Source organism: Peromyscus californicus, unplaced genomic scaffold, assembly GCF_007827085.1.
Source record: "Peromyscus californicus insignis strain IS unplaced genomic scaffold, ASM782708v3 Scaffold_7__1_contigs__length_154581171, whole genome shotgun sequence".
In the NCBI taxonomy this organism is placed as follows: Eukaryota; Metazoa; Chordata; class Mammalia; order Rodentia; family Cricetidae; genus Peromyscus; species Peromyscus californicus.
The window spans coordinates 131,571,112-131,592,157 of record NW_026294595.1 but is presented as its reverse complement, the minus strand read 5'-3'; the positions used below and the strand labels follow the sequence as shown (position 1 = coordinate 131,592,157).

General features: G+C 48.9%; 2 protein-coding genes across 6 annotated transcripts in view; one reads left to right on the top strand and one right to left on the bottom strand.

Annotated features, from left to right (window-relative positions):
* The window catches only part of Samhd1 (SAM and HD domain containing deoxynucleoside triphosphate triphosphohydrolase 1), a 50,844-nt gene extending 34,232 nt beyond the window's left edge, over window positions 1-16,612 (top strand). The window contains exons 14-17 of one of the 4 annotated variants that reach the window (XR_008215118.1): window positions 1,322-1,426; window positions 3,399-3,536; window positions 3,801-3,969; window positions 6,275-6,385. Coding sequence is in view for 3 of the 4 variants with exons in the window: in XM_052724704.1 (XP_052580664.1) it covers window positions 1,322-1,426; window positions 3,399-3,536; window positions 6,275-6,409 (378 nt within the window). In the remaining variant the exon portion in view is untranslated. Of the gene's footprint in view, window positions 1-1,321; window positions 1,427-3,398; window positions 3,537-3,800; window positions 3,970-6,274; window positions 8,457-13,496 lie in introns of those variants that run through there. The other 3 variants (XM_052724705.1, XM_052724706.1, XM_052724704.1) reach the window with 3 other exon arrangements.
* Tldc2 (TBC/LysM-associated domain containing 2) lies at window positions 9,313-20,008 on the bottom strand. 2 transcript variants are annotated; one of them, XM_052724707.1, is made up of 6 exons: window positions 19,976-20,008; window positions 18,537-18,695; window positions 17,885-18,037; window positions 14,540-14,635; window positions 10,623-10,696; window positions 9,313-9,878 (listed from the first exon to the last, which is right to left on the bottom strand). In XM_052724707.1, the coding sequence occupies exons 1-6, from the start codon at window positions 20,006-20,008 to the stop codon at window positions 9,743-9,745; spliced, it is 651 nt and encodes a 216-aa protein (XP_052580667.1). In that variant the 3' UTR covers window positions 9,313-9,742. The 2 variants fall into 2 exon arrangements, with proteins under 2 accessions (XP_052580667.1, XP_052580668.1); XM_052724708.1 differs by lacking the exon at window positions 14,540-14,635.
* Between the last annotated feature and the right edge of the window lie 1,038 nt (window positions 20,009-21,046).

The following is a 21,046-nucleotide window of genomic DNA, read 5'->3' as shown; positions in this document are numbered from 1 at the left end:
TGCTGGAGGTGATGGGATGTAAATGTATTCCCAGCCACATGAGAGACTGAGAAAGTCAGGAGGGTCACCTGAACTGGACGGTATAGTGATACTTGCCTAATAAATAAAAAAGAAGAGAATAAGCCACATGTGGCTAGTGACCACCACGCTTGGCGTTGCAGCTCTGGAGCCCACTGTGTGCTCGCCTCTTCTGTAGAGCCCTACAGTGCCAGTTCTGCCCTTCTTCCTCAGACTTTCCTTAGCAGCAGTTAGACAGTCTTCTGTCTGAAGAAAACCACCACACTACACTCATCTTGCTCCCTTTCCTCTCCTTCAGGGGCAAACTCGTGAAAAGGCCTTCTGAATTCTTACGTTTTTCTCCAGGTTTAGGTTAAAGTGCCCCTTATCCAAAATCTGAAACCTGAAATGTAAAATGTTATAGAATCTAGAGCTGAGAATTTGGCTCAGTGGTAGAGCACTTACCTACCATTCTCTAGTCCCTGAGTTTAGTCCCCAGCACACACACACACACACACACACACACACACACACACACACACACACACCCCAACCCCCCTCACCCTGCACCCTGAGAGCAGAATTCTCACCAAGATTGTCAGTGATTTCAGTGTGGCTAAGGCATCAGACAGTGTCAGACTTATGCTTCAGAGCAGTTTTTATATCCTGGGAATCCTTTCCTTCCTACCTGGTTTAATTTCTGCTCACTTATAAAGTTGCTATCCCCAGCAAGCATGCCACATACTTCCAGTAGCCATGCTGGCATAAGGACCTGAGTTCTAGCTGCAGAACCCACTTAAACACACACACACACACACACACACACACACACACACACACCCTGATGATACACACTTGTCAGGCCAGAGCTAGGGAGGCAAAGACAGCTGGATCCCTGAGGCTCATTGGCCTACAGCCTAAGTGACTCCAAGCCAGTGAGAGACCCTATCTCGGGGAAAAAAAGTGCATGGCACCTGAAGAATTACAGCCAAAGTTGACCTCTGACCTCCTCTTGGACATGCCCATACATACACAAAAGTTGATTATCTACTCTCTACCAGTGTTATCACATAGTAGATATTGCCTTTATACCCTACTTAGTTAAATACTCAAAGATACTTCCCTCTCCACCCAAGTTTCTAAACCAAATCCCCAAAGGTGGTCATGTACCAGAGTTGTTTTTACTCCACACGTTACAACTTCATAAAATTCCTACTTCTGAACACCAGAGGGCTCAGTTCATTTCTTGTGGTATTCTGACAATCCTGAATTCAGTTCTTGTGGTTGTTATGTGATTGCTTATTTACTTATTGTTTTAATTAAGGTTATCAACATGGATTATGGGATGGAAGACAAGAACCCAGTTGATCACGTTCACTTCTATTGCAAAAGTAACACAAAGCACGCAGTCTTGATCTCTAAGGACCAGGTAACCGGCTACGTAGGGAATTCTACTCTAAGGTCTGAAAGTCAAGTTATATTTTGCATACCAGTCAGGTTGTAAAGTCAGTGTCTACTGTTAAAGAGATAAAAGAAGACACGGCCCACTGAATCATCTAAGCAGGGACTCACAGAGACTGAAGCAGTGGCCATGGGGCCCGCAGGGGTGTGCGGCGGGGCCTGCAGGGGTGTGCAGCAGTCCTCTGCATATATGTCATGGCTGTTAGCTTGGTGTTTTGTGGGACTCCTTACTGTGGGAGTGGGGGTGTCCCCGACTCTTTTGCCTGCTCTCGGGACTGTTCCTCCTGCTGGGTTGCCTCGTCCCTCCTGTTGGGTTGTCCAGGTTCAGTGTGAGGGCTTTTGCCTCATCGTATTTTGTTTTGTCATGTTTAGTTGTCTCTTTGAGGCCTGCCCTTTTCTGATAGGAGATGGAGTAGGTGTGCATCCAGGAGAAAGGGGAGGTTGGGGAAGCTGGGAAGAGTGGAGGGAGGGGAAACTGGTCAGGATGTGTTGTATGAGAGAAAAATCTATTTTCAATAAAAAAAAAAAAAAGGCAGGGGAAGAGAGATGGCTCAGTGATTGGGAACACTTACAGCTCTTGCAGAGGACACCAGTTTAATTCCTAGCATGTACATGGTATGTATGCATACATGCAGACAAAACACACACACGTATAAAATAAAATCAATAAACCTAATATTTTTTGAAGTAAAGCATAAGCCAGGTGGGCTGATGCACACTTGTAATCCCACATTTGGGGAGCGAAGGAGATGCAGAAGATCAGGAGTTAAAGGCCAGCCTGAGGTGAATGAGACTCTATCTCAAAATAAAGAAAAATAATAATTTTAAATATCTATATCAAGCTGGACACAGTGGCACACACCTTTAATCCCAACACTCCAGACGCAGAGTCAGGTGGATCTTTGTGAGTCTGAGGCAGCCTGGTTTATATAGTAAGTTCCAGGCCACCCGGGGCAACAATAGTGAGACCCTTTCTCAAAAAAAGAAAATAAAGAAATAGATATAAATAGATAAATGGATATCTGGACATAGTGTTGCAGGCCTTTAATCCCAAGAGCCTGAAGCTGCAGGATCATAGGTTCAACACCTGCCAGTACAATGAAGTGAGTTCAGGGCCAGCTTGGGCAACCAAATGAGACCCTGTCTCTCAAAATAGGAAGACAGGAAAGAGACAGAGAGCTAGAGATGTAGCTCACTTAGCCAGGCGATGGTAGCACACACCTTTAATCCCAGTACTCGGGAGGCAGAGCCAGGCAAATCTCTGAGTTCAAGGCCAGTCTGGTTTTCAAAGTGAGTTCCAGGACAGACTCCAAAGCTACACAGAGAAACCCTGTCTCGAAAAATCAAAATAAAAAAGGGATGTAGCTCAGTTGTGAGCTATTTGCCTAGCATGCAGTGGGGTCTTGGGTTGAATCCCTGATCCACCAAAATAATAATAATAATTTCAAAATAAAGCATATTTTGCTAGCTACACCTATAACCATAGGACATGGGATCCTGAGTTCAAGGTAAGCCTGGGTGATAATCATGAAACTTTATCTCAAAACAGAGGCATAGTAACAGCCAATTTCCAGTGTCTCCTCTTTCCTGAACATCATTGAAAGTGCAGTGTTTGGTTTGAAGCTTCGGTTACAAAATCTAGTGGGCCAGGCAATTGAAATTATACAAGCTAAATGTGCCTATCTGCATATCTTATATGAGAGTCTGTGGTCTGTACATTGTTATGTCCTGTAAATCTTTCAGTCTTTTAGTAATTAACTTAAAATTCTGAGGCATTTTGCAGTACATAATTATTTTCCCCTTTGGATTGTAATTGGGATAAAATAGAAAAGCAGTTCGGTGCTTTTAACTCAACATTAAAAATAGAACCCCAGACCATGGGAGGCAGCTCATTCCTAGAAGTGTGAACTCAAGCAAGATCTTTTCTTTTTGTAAAAAAGGTGTCACAACTTCTGCCACAGAAATTTGCAGAGCAACTGATTCGAGTGTACTGTAAGAAGAAAGACAAGAAGAGCCTGTATGCCGCTAGGCAACATTTCACTCAATGGTGTGCGGACAGAGACTTCACCAAGCCACAGGTGGGCAACTCTGTTTATATCCTCAAACATTAAAAGAAAGGAACCTGAGAGTTGGGGTGAGACAGGGTCCTGTGTAGCTCGGGTTGGTCTCAGATTTGCTGTGTGGATGAGAATTGCCTTGAGTTCCTGACCCTCCTGCTTCACCTCCCAAGGATGGGGAGTACAGGTAGGCAGCAGCATTGGAGCCTGGCATAGTTTTGATTTTTAAGGAAAATTCAAATGTGATCCTTTTTATCCACTGAACAGTTCTCATTTAAATTGTAGCAATATGGGGCTGGAGAGATGGCTCAGCAGTTAAGTGCACTGGCTACTCTTCCAGAGGACCCGGGCTCAATTCCCAGCACCCCCATGGCGGCTCACAACCAGCTGTAACTCCAGTTCCAGAGGATCTGATGCCCTCTTCTGGTCTCCGTGGGTACCAGACATGCAAGTGGTGCATAGACATACATACATACACATAAAATAAAAAATGTAGGGGAAAATCCTAAAAAAAGGTGGAGAAGTGATTGAGGAAGGCACCCAATGTTACCCTCTGGCTTCCACATGTGCCGCGTAGTCAAGATCACTGGCATACACACAATACGCATCACCTGCACACACATAATACGCATGCGTACACATACATATATACTACACACACACATACCCATGCATACCACATACATATGCACAATACACATCTATCACACACAACACACATACACACACAACACACATGTGTGCCACATACATTCACACAACACACATATCACACACAATACACATACACACACACCGCACACACACATATACACACTTTTTTTGTTGTTTAAAGGAAAGGGAAATAAAAACACTGGTGTATGTGATGAGTACCTTAAGCCTAGGTATATTAACTCATCAGACGAGTTTGCTTGGTTTGTTTCTTGTCGGGCCCTGTGTTAGGTGCTGGGAAGAAGCAGTACCTAAGATAGACAGTTCCTTAGTGCTCTGGGTCTCACTCTAGGTGTGGACCACGAGCGCAGAAGGAAACAGCAATTGTGTAGCATAGTGAGTGTTGTGGGGTGCGAAAGGAGATCTAGCCAGACTTGGTGAGATGAGAAAAGCCTGCCTCAGGAGAGCTTGCGAGTCGACCCCCTAAGGAGGAGAAGACTCTTGACAGGGCCAGCAGCAGGGCTGGTGTTGAGACAGAACAACATGGAGGTAGCTGAAAAGGTAACAAAGAACACAAGGCCTTTCAGGAACAGCATTGAGTGTGAGATACTGTCTGCCATCTGGTCTGGAGGGGCAGTCTGGGGCCATTGAATTGGAGTGAGGCAAATCTTTTAAGTTTGCATTTTTAACAATTGCTAGAGCTGAAATCAGAAGGAAGTGTGATGGAAATAGTTTTACAAATACTGCTGCCCTTGAGATGAACAGTAGTTGTTGTAGAATATTATTTTAAGGTGTGTTACTTTTGTTTATGTTGCATTTGTTTAACTCTGTGAAGCTGTGTTATTGTGCCTGTCTAGAACACCTGATGGTCTAATAAAGAACTGGCAGCCAATGGCGAGGCAGGAGAAAGGATAGGCGGGGCTGGCAGGTGGAGAGAATAAATAAAAGGAGAAATCAGAAGAAGAAGAGAGATGGAGGAGTGAGGAAGGAAAAAAAGAAGTAGCCAGAGAAGGAGGAGGACCCCAGGGGCCAGCCACCCAGCTACACAACCAGCAACAGATTAAAAAACAAAGAAAAGTACACAGGAATAGAAAAGGAAAAGCCCAGAGGCAAAAGACAGATGGGATAACTTAAAGTTTAGGAGAGCTGGCAAGAAACACGTCAAGCCAAGGCTGGGTGTTTATAAGTGAGAATAAGCCTCCAGTGGGTTTTATTTGGGAGCTGGGTGGCGGCCCCCCAAAGAGTAAAACAGATAACAAGTAGCAGCTGAAAAGCTCTGTCCAGCTCGACCAAGTGTGTTCAGCAGAAGACATTTAACATGGGGTGTTTCCAAAGCTTTGGTAGAGCAAATGGCACACAGTGAGACGATGCCTGGACGATGTCACTGCCTTCTAGGAGAGGCTGAGGGAGCAGGTGGGAGGTCAAGAGCTGTGGCCCCTTCCAGGAGCTGGAACCTGAATGGTAACGGCCCCTGAAACCCACACCAGAGGAGATCCCGGGCTTCTCCGCCGCCTTCGCTTCACCTGAGAAGCCACTAGGCATGAGGGCTAGAAAAGGCCGCTGAGAAGAGAGAAAACAAAGAGAGAGGGCGGCTGCCTTCTGAGTGGGGCGTGAAGGGGTGATAAGTACCTGGAGCAAATGGGCAGAGCCTCATCCCAGGGGGCAGGCCCCGTTAGAGGGCCTTGCTGCTCATGCTCCCCCACCCCCGTCAGGTCATTGTGGTCCCAATGTCCCCATCGTCATCTGTCCCCATCCTCCCTGTCCCCTCTTTGTTCTCCCCCATTTGCAGACCTGGGTCATTTGTTTTAGAGACTGGGAAAAAGAGAAGCAAGAATCCAGTGTAGCTTGTGGTCCCCAAGAATCCCACGTAGTGTGTGAACTCAGCCAGTTCTGGGCTGTAGTGTGCTGTGTCTCAGCCATTTTCCCATGAAGACCTTTACCTGCTTAGGACTGTGGTGTTCTGGTTTAATCCAGAACATATACAACTTAGAATTTCTCAGGAGTAAGTGTGTGTAAGTAAGGGTATGTGTGCCTGAGACTGCACTCTAAAATACAGTGATGGAAACTGGCTTTTTTCTATGTCCTGACTCTCTCTCTCTCTTTCATAGGATGGTGACATTATAGCCCCACTTATAACACCTCTGAAATGGCATAAAAATCGTCCAGATTGCCGCCAAAAAGCATCCAAAGACGAAGTCAAAAAACAGCTCTTTGGGCCGGGTGGTGGTAGCGCACACCTTTAATCCCAGCACTCGGGAGGCAGAGCCAGGCGGATCGCTGTGAGTTCGAGGCCAGCCTGGGCTACCAAGTGAGTTCCAGGAAAGGCACAAAGCTACACAGAGAAACCCTGTCTCGAAAAACGGAAAAAAAAAAAAAAAACAAACAAAAAAAAACAGCTCTTTGTATAAACCTCTTCCCTCTTCACAATTAAGTTAGGATATGTGACCAGAGTCCACTAGTGATTTTTATTTAGTATTTTGAATGTACGCACATGCCGAAGGGTAAGTTACTTTTATTCAGAATGAAAAGTGGTAATATTAGCCCATTTTTGCTCTGCTTACTGTGGAGTGTGAATGAGAATGGCCCCACAGGCTCATATAATTGAATGCTTAGTCACCAGGGAGTGGCACTGTTTGAAAGGATTACAAGGATCAGGAGGTGTGGCCTTGTTGGAGAAAGTGTGTCACTGGGGGTGGCCTTTGAGGTTTCAAAAGTCCTTGCCAGGTCCAGTCTCTCTTTCTCTGCCTATGGGTCAGGATGTAGCTCTCAGCTACTGCTCCAGCTCCATGCTCTCCACCATGATGATAGTGGACTAAACCTCTAAAGCTGTAAGCAAGTCCCCAATTAACTGCTTTCTTTTATAAGAGTTGCCTATGGTGTCTCTCGACAGCAATAGAACAGTGGCTAAGACACATACTATGAAAAGCATTAGCTTGTGTATTTTTAACATTAATTGAAGCTTTTTTCCTTTCGCAACCTATTTTCTCAGGATAACTCTCCCATCTCTTCTGAACTCTTAGGACAAATGATTGTCTTTTGTTTTTAATTTAGAAATTGAGACAAGGGCACAAATTGGAATTCAAAGTTGAAATTGTCCTGTACCACATGGTTAAAAAGTAAACAAAATCCTAGCCCCCCTGAAAAGGTGCCCCTCACCCTGCTCCTCCCAGGAGAGAAAGCCGCCGCCCCCTCCAGCCTTGTTAAGTGCCAGGCTGGGGAAGCATCAGGGGGCAGCTCTTGTGGAGAGGAGCAGAGGTGTGCCAGGCAAGTCCTCCACCACTGACCGGCAGCTCCACCCCTGTCTCCTAGTATAACCTCCTGTCCCTGCTGTAGGGGGTGCTAGGGTCAGAGGGGACCTCACACCAGGCTGCTCTCTGAGTCTGATGTGGCTCCAGACACGATCAGCTTCTTTGCACCTGGAACCACTCCAGCCCCAAGGGACTCAGCACTGCCAGCCTGGGGACAGCCCTTCCACCTCTTCTGAGTTGGCCTGGCCAGCTGCTCAGAACACACCACAGACACCGTCCTGCCTGCTCTCACCTGGCATTTCCCCACCGCTGCTTCGTTGTGTTTATGAGTTTCAGAATATTCTGGACTGTGTGTGTGAGCCTAGTGACCACCCAGTGGGTCCCAGGTTCCCCCATGTCACTTGCTGTTCCCAGCAGTGCAGAGCCGCCCATGGTTGAGCTCACCTGTACTGCTCCGCTCACCCCCACTCTGCACAGCTTCACCAAGAACCCAGTCTAGCTGGAGCCCAAGGGGGTGGTAACCGGAAGCAGCAACTGCAGATGACATCTTAGTCATGACGCTCCCCTAAGTGAGGTGGCAGCCTTGGCAGTGGGCAGCTCGAGGACACCAGCAGGTTGCCTGTGCCAGCTCTCCCCTCTGGGTAGCCAGGTTCTATTCTGTCCACTTGTGAGTGAAAGAGGATTTGGTGTGTTTGCCTCTCTGGGCTCATAGATGCACAAGGGAGGTGCTAGCTTGCCCTGCTAGCCACGGGCCTCTCACATTCAGGGAGACGGCCAGAGGTCCCACCTTCGTGGGCCCAGACTCAATGTTAAGAATGGTATATTTTCTGCTACTGTTGTTTATTTTATGTTTTGTTTCTTATTTTTAACTCCTTATGGTTTATTCTGGAATTTTGTAGTCCTAATTTTGTACCGTGGTATCTGGGAAACATCTCTGACCCCCTTTATGTACAAGACAGCTCTATTTTATGCCTTTGAAGCTATTTTCATTGTGAGTACCTGTGTCATTTACAAGATCACATAAAAATGGAGATTTTTAACAGCTTGGCCTCTAAGTTACTGAACACTGTCAGCTCGATGTAAATAGAACCACAGGTTGAGTGATGGTGATTTCAGTTGGGTGAGGGAGACAGCTGCAGTGAAGCTTTCATGAATGTATTTCTCTCTTGAAACTATAGAGGTATGCTCCTTAATTACTGTCTCCTCACACCTTGTGTGCCTGGTTTGGATTCCTGTGCAAAGCAACGTGTTTTCTGTAGGACCCATGGAGATGCTTCATGGTGTCACAACACTGTGTTGGGTCTGAAAGACAGTGGTATTGACAAGGTCCCAGGTTCTCGGTTTTCCTCATAAAATAAGAGCAGGATATAGTTTGCTCCCTTCCAGCAGGAGACAGACCCTACATGGAACGGATGATAGAGCCTTAGTTCACAAGGCTCTTGTGCCTGAAAATGAACTCTTTCCTCTCTCAAGCCCCTGGGGTCTGCAAAGGCTCAGCTCCTTTGGCCAAATATACATACTGTTCATTTTCAGTTTTTATGTCTCCCATGAAATCAAGTAACAGATGTGCAAGCACCTGACCCATTGGTGGCCTCCAACCCCACCCTTTGGCTTCTAGAAGATACAGCAAGGGAGGGGTAAAATGATGCTTCCATTCTTTATTAGTTTCTAGTAGCTGAGCCCAGGTTTCTGGGGTTTGATAGCATTCTTCAAGTAAGTCTTTAAAACATACAAAAAGAAGTGTGGCCGGACGGTGGTGGTGTACACCTTTAATCCCAGCACTCAGGAGGCAGAGCCAGGCGGATCTCTGTGAATTTGAGGCCAGCCTGGTCTACAGAGTGAGATTCAGGACAGGCTTCAAAACTACACAGAGAAACCCTGTCTCGAAAAAGAAAAAAAAAAAGGGTGTGTGTGTGTGTGTGTGTGTGTGTGTGTGTGTGTGTGTGTGTGTATGCTCGTGTACACACCTGACTTGTTTGGAAGGATATGGAAATGTTATTGGGGGAGGCAGTTGTTTGTTGTTTTTATGGGTCTTTTGTTTTGTTTTGTTGGTCTTGTTCTGGGTTCTCTAGGAATTGTCAAATCCTGTAAAGACAAATTTCATGCTTCTTCAGCAAGAGTGTCTTTCACACCTTCACAGTCAACTCTGCTGCAGAACAGGGGCTGCCCATCCCTGCCCTGGGTTTTCGGGCCATTAGGAGGCTGGCTGAGAGCCACAGTCCACATGAGGGTTCTCCATCATCCTGAGTCAGGCAGAATGGCTGCCCTGTGTGAGCAAGGCCTGGGCAGCATACGAAAGTGACTCGAGCATCTTGGTCCTGGGAGGTGTCAGCTCAGAACCCAGGCCTCCAGCTCCTCGATGCAAAATTGCTCTTGCCGGGCCAGCACTTCATTGTTAAAGGTAGCACAGGGGTAGCTTCCCCCGTGGTACAAGTCTCCATCCAACCACAGCCCAAACTGGCCACTAAAGAGAAGAGGAAATGGGCTGTAAAGATGGCTCAGTTGGTACAGTGTCTGCTACACAAGCGTGAGGACCTGCCCCCAGCACCAACATAAGAAGCCAGGCAGGTCACATTCCCTCTGCAGCCCTGGTACAGGGGGAGTGAAGAGGGGGTGGGGAGTGGAGGGTGGGGGGAGGGGGAGGGCCAGAGCTTGCCGGGCAGCCGATCTAGGCAGTCAGTGAGAGATGGACTGTGGAACACACCTGAGGTCAACTTCAGTCACACACACACACACACACAGCTGTGCTGATTGAGGAATGTTTTCATTTAGGTATAACTTAATGTGCTTCCGTGTGAAGTCACAACACGGTGAGGCTACCCTCCATTTTTGTTCATAACCCGCTCCCGCTCCTGTCCACAGACGCAGGCTGTGTTCCTAGCTAGATGCAGGTCTTATAATGAGCCATTTCCCATGGGACTCAGAAATCTGGGCCTTTCCTATCTTGTGACTATAACCTCATCCTTGTGGACATTCCCAGAGTCAGTGCAGACCATGATGACACTAACCAGTTGGCCCACTCTCCTCACTTGACCTAGAGGAGGGTTGATTGAGTGTGGGCCTCTGGGGATGGGCCATGGGGCTGATGCTAGAGGGCACTGAAGTCAGCCTGAAAGACTCAGCCTGCCGGTTCCACCTGCGACACCCTTAGAAGAGGAAAACAAGCCATCCCAAGACGTGGGGGGGGGGGGGGGGGACAGACACACACCTTCCACTGCCCATCATCAGTGAGTCCAGATCTCCTTTCACGAAGAAAGAGTTGTTTCCTGTCCACTTAAAGACCTGGGTGAAAAGGAAAGGCTGGGTCACGTTGGAGTGCTGTCCTTGCGGTCTGACTCCAATCCACGTGGTGGCAGTGTTGTGCAGGGGCCAGACGCTCCTGGGCCCAGTGAGTAAGATTTCAGTTTCCTTGGGCTCCACCCCTATGCCCTCTGCTTTGGAGCCCCTGCATCCTAACGTCACCTTCATGCCAGCAGTAAAACAAAACCTCCAAGGCTTCCTGCTTTCAAAGATGGAAAGAGGAGGGGGAAAGGCCAGGCCTGGAGTTGGGTGGAACTGTCTCCCAGCCAACCTATCCCATGACCTGCAGGCTAGTAAGACTCACCATGACCTCCTGTGACTTCTCTGCCCCACCCTCCCATCATCATATACTGCCCACAGCTCTCTCCATAGTGACCTGAATGGCCGGCCCATCCCAACCCTAAATCACATTTTAAGTCTTCTACCTAAAGCCTTCTGACATTCTCCACTGTGAAGGAGACAGAATCCAGTCCTCCAGCCAGAGTGCACCTGCCGCCATCCCTTTTCTTTATACCCTCTCCTTCTCTTACTGACTGAGCCACACTGACCTTTCTGTTCACCAGCATGTGAAAGTGCTCATGCCTTAGGGCCCTCCTACTTTCAGACCCCTCCACCACAGCTCCCCACAACTCCGTCCTCAAGGGTCTCTTCTTACCCTACAGACTGTCATTACAGAGAGTCTCTGTTTTCCTAGGCCTCTACCCCTCTGAGACGACTCCATTCCTGTAGTAGTGTGTCTTCTCTGTCTACCCCACTACAATGTAAATTCCAGGAGAACTGCTCAGATGTTCTTCTAGACTCTGAAATGAAAGTGAATATTCAAAGAGCCAAATTAGGCAATAAAAAGGCTTTTTAAAGGGCCAAAAAAGTATAGTATGTTGCTTCCTGTAATTAGATGTCACAAATGCTAAGAGCAGACCCCGGAGGAATAGAAAAAGATAAAGAAGCAAGCTGAGAAGGGATGAGATAAAGTGAACAGTGACCTCAAGAAGCCAGGATTGCCCAGCACTTCCTCTGCTTTCTCCAAGGACATGTCCTTCTAATTTAAAAGAGCAAGATACACATTGCTACAGAAGACACTAAGACAAAGTTGGTAGTGTTGCTTGGATAGCAGTTACGTGTGCAAGCACTGGGAATTCATGAAGAGTGCCAGGCCAGGCACAGCCAAGGATTAAGTTTTTCAATGTATGGAATTCTTACAGGCTGGGGTGACAGTGATCCCTTGGACATGATGGAGTTCGTGTAATAATTTTTTTAGCACTCACATACTAGGCACAGCTAGGCATTGGGTAGAACAGTGGACATAATGAACAAAAACATCTGCTTCATATGACATTTCAGGAGGAGACAGATCAAGAAATAAGAAATGGTATGTTAGAAACACTAGTGAGAAGTGACAGGCAGAGGGGCACTAAAGTTGTCGGGGAATGGTCATTTAAAATAAAGTAGTCCGTCCCTGCGATGGCTACGGCAGGGCACAGTCGGACAGTCCTGACGAGTCAATGGGAGGATGTGCAGAGTAGAATAGCACATGCAAAGGCCCTGAGGCAGGCATGGGCCTGTATGTTTGCCCTCCAGCTTAGGCCAGCCGGGGCAAAGTGATGGGAAAAATAAATACCCACTATTAGAAAGGGATCAGGGAAGAGCCATCAGTGTGTGGATGGCATGAGAGAAGCCACAGAGGAAGCAGGGGTGGTCAGCAAAGATGACCGAATCCCCAGCTCTGAGGATAGGAACTAGCAGGAGGCTCCAACAGGAGTACGTGCTGAAGGAAGGAAGGTGGCGACGATCAGCCTACAGGCTTGGTGACCCTGCGTAACTGACCCCTTTACCTCTCTCCCAAGAAGGGAAGGTGGCTTGCAGTGATGGAGGCTGTGCAACACACTAGGTTTTTGTTTTGTTTTGTTTTTTCGAGACGGGGTTTCTCTGTGTAGCTTTGGAGCCTGTCCTGGAACTCACTCTGTAGACCCGGCTGGCCTCAAACTCACAGATATTCACCTGGCTCTGCCTCCCAAGTGCTGGGATTAAAGGCGTGCACCACCACCACCCAGCGAGACCAGGTATTTTTGTCATTGGCAAGGCCATCCACACCCTGGTGACCATCTTGGTGTGAGATTAGATGACGGTGTGGCAGAGAGTGTTTTCAGGTGTCTGTGCATTGGAGGGGAGACCTCTAATAGCAAACAAAAGCATCCAGAACTAGTTCTTCATCCATCAAACAAGTGTGAACAAATAGCTCTCAAGGACACACTAAGCCAATACATGTCCTACCTTACACATTGACCTAGTCCACTGTTGTGGTCCCTTCCTGCATTGGTGGTTCCTGCATGTGCACTCTTCCCCCATCCTCTGCCTCCGGAGTGCCCTGCCTGAATTCACACTCTGGGGCTGGTTTCCACATCTCCCTTCACCACCGACTGAGTTGGGCATGTTAGCCAACCTTTCCGTGCCTCGGTTCCCTCATCTGTAAGATGTGGCAATGATAACAGCATGCACATGTGGGATTTTTTTTAACCCCTGAGACAGGGTTTCTCTGTGTAGCCCTGACTATCCTGGAGCTCTCTCTGTAGACCAGGCTAGCCTGGAACTCACAGAGATCCACCTGCCTCTGCCTCCTGAGTGCTGGGATTAAAGGCATGCACCACCACTGCCCAGTGACCTGTGGGTTTTTTTTTTTTTTTCAATAACTACATGTGCCATTTTGTGAGGTGATAAATGCAGACCCGTGAGTTACTATCATGTCTATTTATGGTAAATGTTGCATGCTCTGCCTATCATGCAGCACTCGGCAGCTTCAGTTAAGCCAACAACCCAGTGACAGAGAATATTTATGTGGAAGATGTTTGGGACTCTGTCTCCCGCCTTCAAAAGCCCCAGCTCTTCAGCAGCTTCTGGCCTCTGAAGTTCCAGTCACCTGTGCCTGTCACTGATCTCTTTCCACTTGGGGGACCCGAGCACTGAAGTCAGTCTCCCCATTCTTTACCAGCTTCCTAGTGAACTTCGTGGGTCCACCCGCCCGTCTCCTCAGCCCATTTCTTCCTCAATTGCAGTCTCCAGGCACTGTCTTCATGGTCACATCTGGCTCTTGTCCTTAGCAAGGAGTGCACGGAGCCCCTCCAGTTCATTTCGGATGTCCCTCGCCATCTGCCCACTCCTTCCTGTTGTCCTACACATGGCTCAGCTCTTGCCACTGCTCCAAGTATTTGCCCTCAAGGAGACCCCTCCTTTGTTCACCCTTCATTCCCTCTGGCTTCGCTGGCCTCCGGCCCACTCTAGGCTCTGTGGGCCACTTGGTACTTTCACTCTGTCCTGCCCTTCCCCCATTGTTTCCTGTGAATGGGGCCTGCCAAGAGCTGGGTCTGAGAACACTGGCTGCTCTGGTACAAGCCTGGCCAAGGGAGAGCCTTACCCTGCTGAGAAAAGGACAGGGCAGAGATGGCCTCTTCCTGCCACAACCGGACTGGCATGCTCTCTGGGGCTCCTCTTCTCACGCAGAGAAGATTCCACTCTCCTCCAGCCTTCATGTGCATACCTCACAAGAAGCCACTGGACATATCCTCCTCCTCCCACACCTCAGGTCTACCTGCACGAGAACCTATCTTGTCCTTTCCCGCCTGTGCAGAACAGTATGCCTCCCTTGCTCAATCAGCTCACGGTTTCTGGAGATCTTGATGGGCAGCTAAGGGCACTTCCATGCCCACCATTGCCCTGTGGAGAAGTGGACAGGAGGCAGCCCAGCATGGGGTCAGAAGCTGGGAGCCGCTAGCATCCCCAGAGCTGTGACCTGTCATAGCCTTCCTCCATGACAGAAGGTGGGAACCTCACCTTTAGCTGTGGGGAGAATGAGAAGAGGAATGTCTCGCCGGTGCCGTAGAAGCCTTTGCTGAGTCGGATAGCTGAGGAGGAGAAGGCGCCAAACATCTGGAAAACAGAGACCAGTGCAAGAAAGGAGCTGGGAGTCTACCAGCCACCTTCACCAGACTTGCAGGTGTGCACTCAGCCTCCAGGGCTCCGGGGGAGCTGGGTGTAAAGCTGGGGATAGGGAGTCTCCAAGGCCACCAGCCTGCCCTCTTTCCCACACTCCACAGGAAGAGCCCTTGCTGGCTGCCTCCCCTGAAGTGTCCTGACTCTCTGCTCTCGCTTGCTTTCTCTCTCCCTCCCTCCCTCTCTTTCCTCTCCTCTTTCCCTCTTCAGGGTCCTTCTGTGCAACCAAGGCTGACCCAGAGCTTAATTCCATGAGAGCCTTTACAGGCATGTGCCATGGCCAGCCTACCTTTTCTTAAATATACTTTGTGTGTCTGTATTGTATGAATGTGAATATGTTCATGTGTGTGCGTGGGTGTACACACACACACACATACACGTTCCCGTGCATATAGAAGCTAGAGGCCACTATGAACGGACTATCTTCCTCTATTGCCTTCCATGTTATTTTTTGAGACAGGCTCTAAATCTGGAACTGACCAATGAGACTGGCTGACCAGCAGGTTCCAGGGTCCTCCTGTGTCTGCCTCCCAGTGCTGGGGTTACAGGCACATCCTACCACCCCTGCTTTTTACATGGCTGCTGGGAATTGAACTCAGGTCCTCATGCTTGCATGGCAAATACTTTACTGACGGAACCATCGTCTCAGCCCCAAATATACTTATTTCATACGAGTAATGCCTCTAGAAGAGCTGGCAATCATACACAAGCAGAAAGAAAATGAAACAAGCCACAGTCAAATCTCCTTCTTCCTCCCCGAGATGACTTCTGTCACTTCCTCTTGGCACCTGTCCAATGCCAGTGCGCAGACTTTCCGACGTACTGACACCCCACACATAAACCGTTCCTTCTTGCTTTTCTGCACCAACTTCAAGTGTACAGAAGAGCACAGGGCCGGGGGTGTATGTCCGTTGGTAGAGTGCTGGCCTGGCATGTGCAAGGTCCTAGACTCAACCCCAGCACCACCAAAAGTTTACTTTTTAAAGTTCAAAACAAGTACAGCTTCCTTGCAGCTTCGACCCAACAGGGAGCTTGCTCTCGTTCCCAGCTAGCTTTTTCTCTTTACATTTCTCAGACCCACTTGACCGCTATGATCTGCTGGGGATGTCTTTCTGTATGCTGTGAAATGTGTTGCTCTGACCGATTGATAAATAAAATGCTGATTGGCCAGTGGCCAGACAGGAAGTATAGTGTAGGTGGGATAAGCAGAGAGGAGAATTCTGGGAACTGGAAGGCTGAGTCAGGAGACACTGCCAGCCACTGCTGCCGCCATGAGAAGCAAGATATGAAGGCAGAACTGGGAAAAGGTACCAAGCCATGTGGCTAAACATAAATAAGAATTATGGGTTAATTTAAATGTAAGATAAGATCTAGCTAGCAAGAAGCCTGAGCCATTAGGCCAAACAGTTTTAATTAATATAAGAGTCTGTGTGTTTATTTGGGTCTGAGCGGCTGTGGAAAATTCCAGCTACAACGATCCTTCATTCCTAACACAACAACTTCCAAGAATGGGGCTTACCCTTCTATGACCCCCATGCTGTTATCACACCTAAGAGAACTAACAATAATCCTGGTTGTAGTGGGAGCTGTTTGAGCCATGCCCTGAAGAACCACCCCTCTTGAGGTAGCAGGTAACTGTTACATCTGTCTATGATCTTGAGGTACATGCCCCTGAGGCGTGGCCATGGCGCACGTGGGGGGGGGGGTTAAGACTTGGGATGCGTGTACACAGCTCTCTCTTCGCTACCTTGTGGTTTTGGATGCTAAGAACAGTGTTGGACCATGCCTCACCCTTCCAGGATCCTGCGACAAATTCCTTTATTCTGTCTTGTGAGTTAACCCCCAAATAAATTCCTTTGAGCCTGGGCTACCAAGTGAGTTCCAGGAGAGGTGCAAAGCTACACAGAGAAACCCTGTCTCGAAAAATTAAAATAAATAAATAAATAAATAAATAAATAAATAAATAAATAAATAAATAAATAAATTCCTTTGATCATTAAGCAGACTCCGGGAATTGCTAGCGATATAATCCCAATACCTCGTATTATCTCTTTGTATCATTGTGTACTCAATTGTCCCCGATTATCTCAAGAATGTGCCTCACACCCTGCTTTAAAGAGAAAACAACACACTTGATAGCTGCGCTTCTGCATCTTGCTTCTCGCCTGCCTGCTATTTGTCTGGTTGACATCTTCCTTCTGAGGGATGGCTCCTGGGGTTGGGGTGCGAATCCTCACAGTGCTGCATAGGGGAGCCATGGGATGCAGGGTTTAGACCTAATGCTAGGAGAAACTTCCCATAGTACATAGTTCCCTGCCACGGAAGGGGCTCGCTCTGAACAGGGTGAGTTTCTTGGCTCTCAAGCACAAAGTCTTCCCAGAGAGACTCCTGTCTATGTGGGGACCCTTGAGATCTTCCAACTCTGTTCCTTCTATAGAGGAGCATTTGCAACCAGCTTTCAATCCCACCCACCTTCTGCGTGGAGAACCTGCCAGAAATTCTATTGTTAGAGTGGCCACATGGACTTCAGGCAGAGCTGTCAGAGTTCCTCTTGTGGCGTGGAGGAACTGCCTTGGCTGTCCCCTCTGATTTCCTCCAATCCATTCTTCCCCACCAGCTGGGGATATTTTCAAAATATGCATCCATCATTTAGATGTAGATCGTCTGCTTGACTTCTGTAAGAGCCAGAGGCGATGACATCTGCCTGTACTTAGTACTGGGGAGACTGAGGCAGGAAGATCTAGAGTGCAAGGTCAGCATAGGCAACATACAGGATTCGGAGCCAGTTTGTGTTTTAGTCAGTGAGACCCTGTCTCACAATAGATCAAAACCATCCATCCATGGTCTTGTGCTTGCAAACATAAGGTGTAGTTTGGCATGGCCTCAGTGGTTAGTTGCTCAGTGCCCCACCACCCATCCCTTACACACACAAGAAATTAGCTCTAAGTGTGCTGGACCATTTCTGGCTTGATTCTGCTCTTCTCCACATCACCTAACCTGGCACACAAAAGTGACTTCAGACACATGAGTGAGCAACTAAGACTCCAAGTGGGACAGGCCCGAGTGCCGCCATCAGTGTACCTCACAGGTGATATAGCCTGCCATCTCTACCTCCTTGCATCTCACTCCGCCCTGGGCAGTACCCACTGGCCTGGCTGGGAGCCCCCATGCCCTGTCCCAGCTCACCTGTCCATCCTGGTCTCTCAACACCAGCAGTACTGGCCCACTGTGACCCTCCATCTGCCGGTATAGTCTCCGAAGACTAAAGCCGTCCCTTGATGTGCAGAAGACCAGACTCCAGGGGTGGCCAGTGACTCTTGGGGGTAGGTGGAGACTGAGCTGGAGGCAGAGCTAGAGCTGTGTGACGGGATTGCCTCCATCTCCCCGCCCCCCTCAGCCTTTTACTTTGTTCAAAGGCTCTGCACCCATTAGATATAGCCTTTAGAGCTGTTTTTGTTCCCATTTTGTGGATGAGAAAACCGAGGTTCAGGGCAATGGAGAGTAGATGGCAGAAACAGCATTCTAAGCCAGGGCAGATCTCTGGGAACTCACCTTGGTCACTGGTCCTTGGAGGATAGAAGAGAGGCTGAACCCTTCCTCCTGGAACTCCTTTATGTGTCTACCCCACCCCAGCTCTGGCTTTAGTCCCCAGGATCTATGTCACCCTTGCTACCTTCCCCAGATCTACCCAGTGTGACAAGAGAGGACAGCGAAACCCAGGGAGAAAGTGTGATTGATTCAAGGTGACACTGAAGCTGTGACTCCAGTGCCTCTGGGTGTGGCTGGTACAGGGAAGAGGTCCAGGGCTGAAGTCCTACTCCAGAGAATGTGCCCGAACCTGCCTAATTTCTGAGGCACCCAGGACCTGGCTGGCTTCTGTCAGCTGAGGCTCCACGGGGTCCTGAGGGGCTGGGGCTGGGACTGCCTCCTCTTCCTCCTCCTCCTCTTCCTCCTCCTCGCCCTCTTCCCCAGACAGGGTGCCCTCCACCTGGGTGGGCTGTAAAGATACAAAGAAGTTTGGTGGATTGAAGGATGCAGGGGCGCCAGCTGTCACCATATCCTGCCCTCAAAAGCCAGGGCTGCCTTGGCCCCTGCCCAGACCCCTGCAAGCCCAGCTCAGCAGAGCTGGGAAGCACCCACCACAAGCAAAACTCTGTCCCTGCCTGCAGCCTGCTTCCTCCTGGCTGGTTACCGCTAGCAAAGGAAGTGGGGTGGGCAAAGGCACTCACAGTGCCACTCAGGTGGGCACCATCATCCCTTGCCAGTTTGCTCTAGCCCCAGGGCAGCACCAGGCTCCACGCTCTGAGCCTGGAAGAGGGCAGAAGGGTAGGTAGGAGTCTAGTTCTGCTGCAGTTGTGTGTGTTTGAACGTGAAATAGTGACTACAACAATACTGATCACAAGAATGGCTGATATTGGTGTGGTCCCGAACTCTGAGCAGGCCTGTGTGATGAGCATGCTGTGAATGGTCTCTTCGAATTCTCCCTGTATCCTGAGAAGGTACCACTGATTTCTACATTGTATAGGGAGCTCTGGGATTCACATTCAGTCAGTGAAGAGACTCGTGCAGTCACACCTAGCTCCCCGCAAAGTGTGTGTTCGCCCACGTGAGTTGTATGTTGCTTGAAATAGAGGTATGTGTGTGGGCAGGTTGGTGAGAACAGATGTACAGGGCAGATTGGTGAGAGCAGGTGTACAGGGCAGATTGGTGTGTTGACTGTCAGTGTGCTTTGAGGGTGAGCTGGGGTTATATATATTCACGTGGGTATCAGTAGGCATGATTGCCAGTGTGGTCATTCTCATTCATTTAATTGAGCCTCCAAACTCTACCATGGTGTGTTTGAGTGTGTGTGTTCACACATGTGAGCAGGCCTGTACACAGTAACATAAGGCTCATCACAGAAGGAGACTCCCATCTGGGAAGGAATGCCCGATATCCTCCCTCCTTACCCCCTCCATTACTCAGGCTCAGACCTGGAGGGATCCTCACCTTGAAATAGTCCCCCCAAAGGGTCAGCAACAGTGGTCTATCCCCTTTGGGTCGGGGGAGTCTTGGCAACTAAAGGTTGCTCTAAGTCCTCCATCAGCCCTTGCTTTAAAGCCCCAGCCAGCTGGGAAGGACTTGAGAGGGGTAAACACACACACACACACACACACACACACACACACACACACACACACACACGCACGCACCCTCCAGCCTAGCCCATGCCCCTCCCTGCTAGAGATCTCATCCCCCTCCCAAGTGACCCCACAGCGGCCTGTGCTGAGCCCTTACCAGCTGAGTGTACCGCCATCTCCGGCCTTTCATTCTCCTGTCACAGCCCAGGACAAGGGACAGTCCTCGGCCCTGAGAGAGGAAACACTGCGAGGGTAAAGCCAGCAGTGAGGAGGTGCCTGGGCACTCCCCACTGGCTCCGTGCCTACCCAGCTGCCCTTTGCCCCCTCTCGCCAAGTGGCCGCTGGGTGGGTCTGTGAGCCACTGGACTGACATTCAAGGCCTCATGGGCAGTTAGCCTCTACCACGTTAGCCTGACACAGTAAATTCCAGCTGTGAATTCTGGCCACTTCAGTTTCTTCTAACAGTCTGGCCTAGACACATTGATTCTTTTGTAGGATATCTAAGGTCCAGACGAGGGATCCAGGACCCCTAATTCCATGAATGACTGAGAAAAAAATCATTTGCACCCCAGGCCTTAATCACTCAGTATGTAACATTAAAAAATTATTGTAAGCCAGGAGTGGTGGTGCACACACTTAATACCAGCACTCGAGAGGCAGAGGCAGGTAGAGTTCTGTGAGTTCAAGGCCAACCTGGTCTTCATATAGAGTTTCAGGTCAGCCAGGACTACACAATGAGACCCTATCTCAAAAAAAAAAAAAAAAAAGAAAAGAAAAGAAAGAAAGAAAGAAAGGAAAAATTCTGTGTCTGCAGGCAAGAACCAACCAAAGCACATGCATGGAGGCCAGAGGGGAACTCTTAGAAGTCAACTCTCTCCTTCCACCTTTATGTGGGTTCCAAGATTTGAACTCAGATCCTCAGGCTTGCATGGTAAGCACTTTCACTCCTGGGACAGGAAACCTCAAAAGACTTTCCAGGACTGACAGCCAATAATTCATGTCCCTCTCAAAGCCAAAGAGCACGCCGTAGCTAAAGCCTGAAGGAGCATGCCCAGACCAAAAGAACCGGCCTTTGAAGGATGTAGTTTTGCCCAAAGGTAGCTCAGTAGCAGGTGCTTATTTAGCATGCACAAGGCTCTGGATCCGATCTCTGGTATAAAGAGAAAGAAAGGGAAAGGGAGGGAGAAAGAGAAGGAAGAGGAGGGAGGGAAGGAGGGAGGGAGGGAGG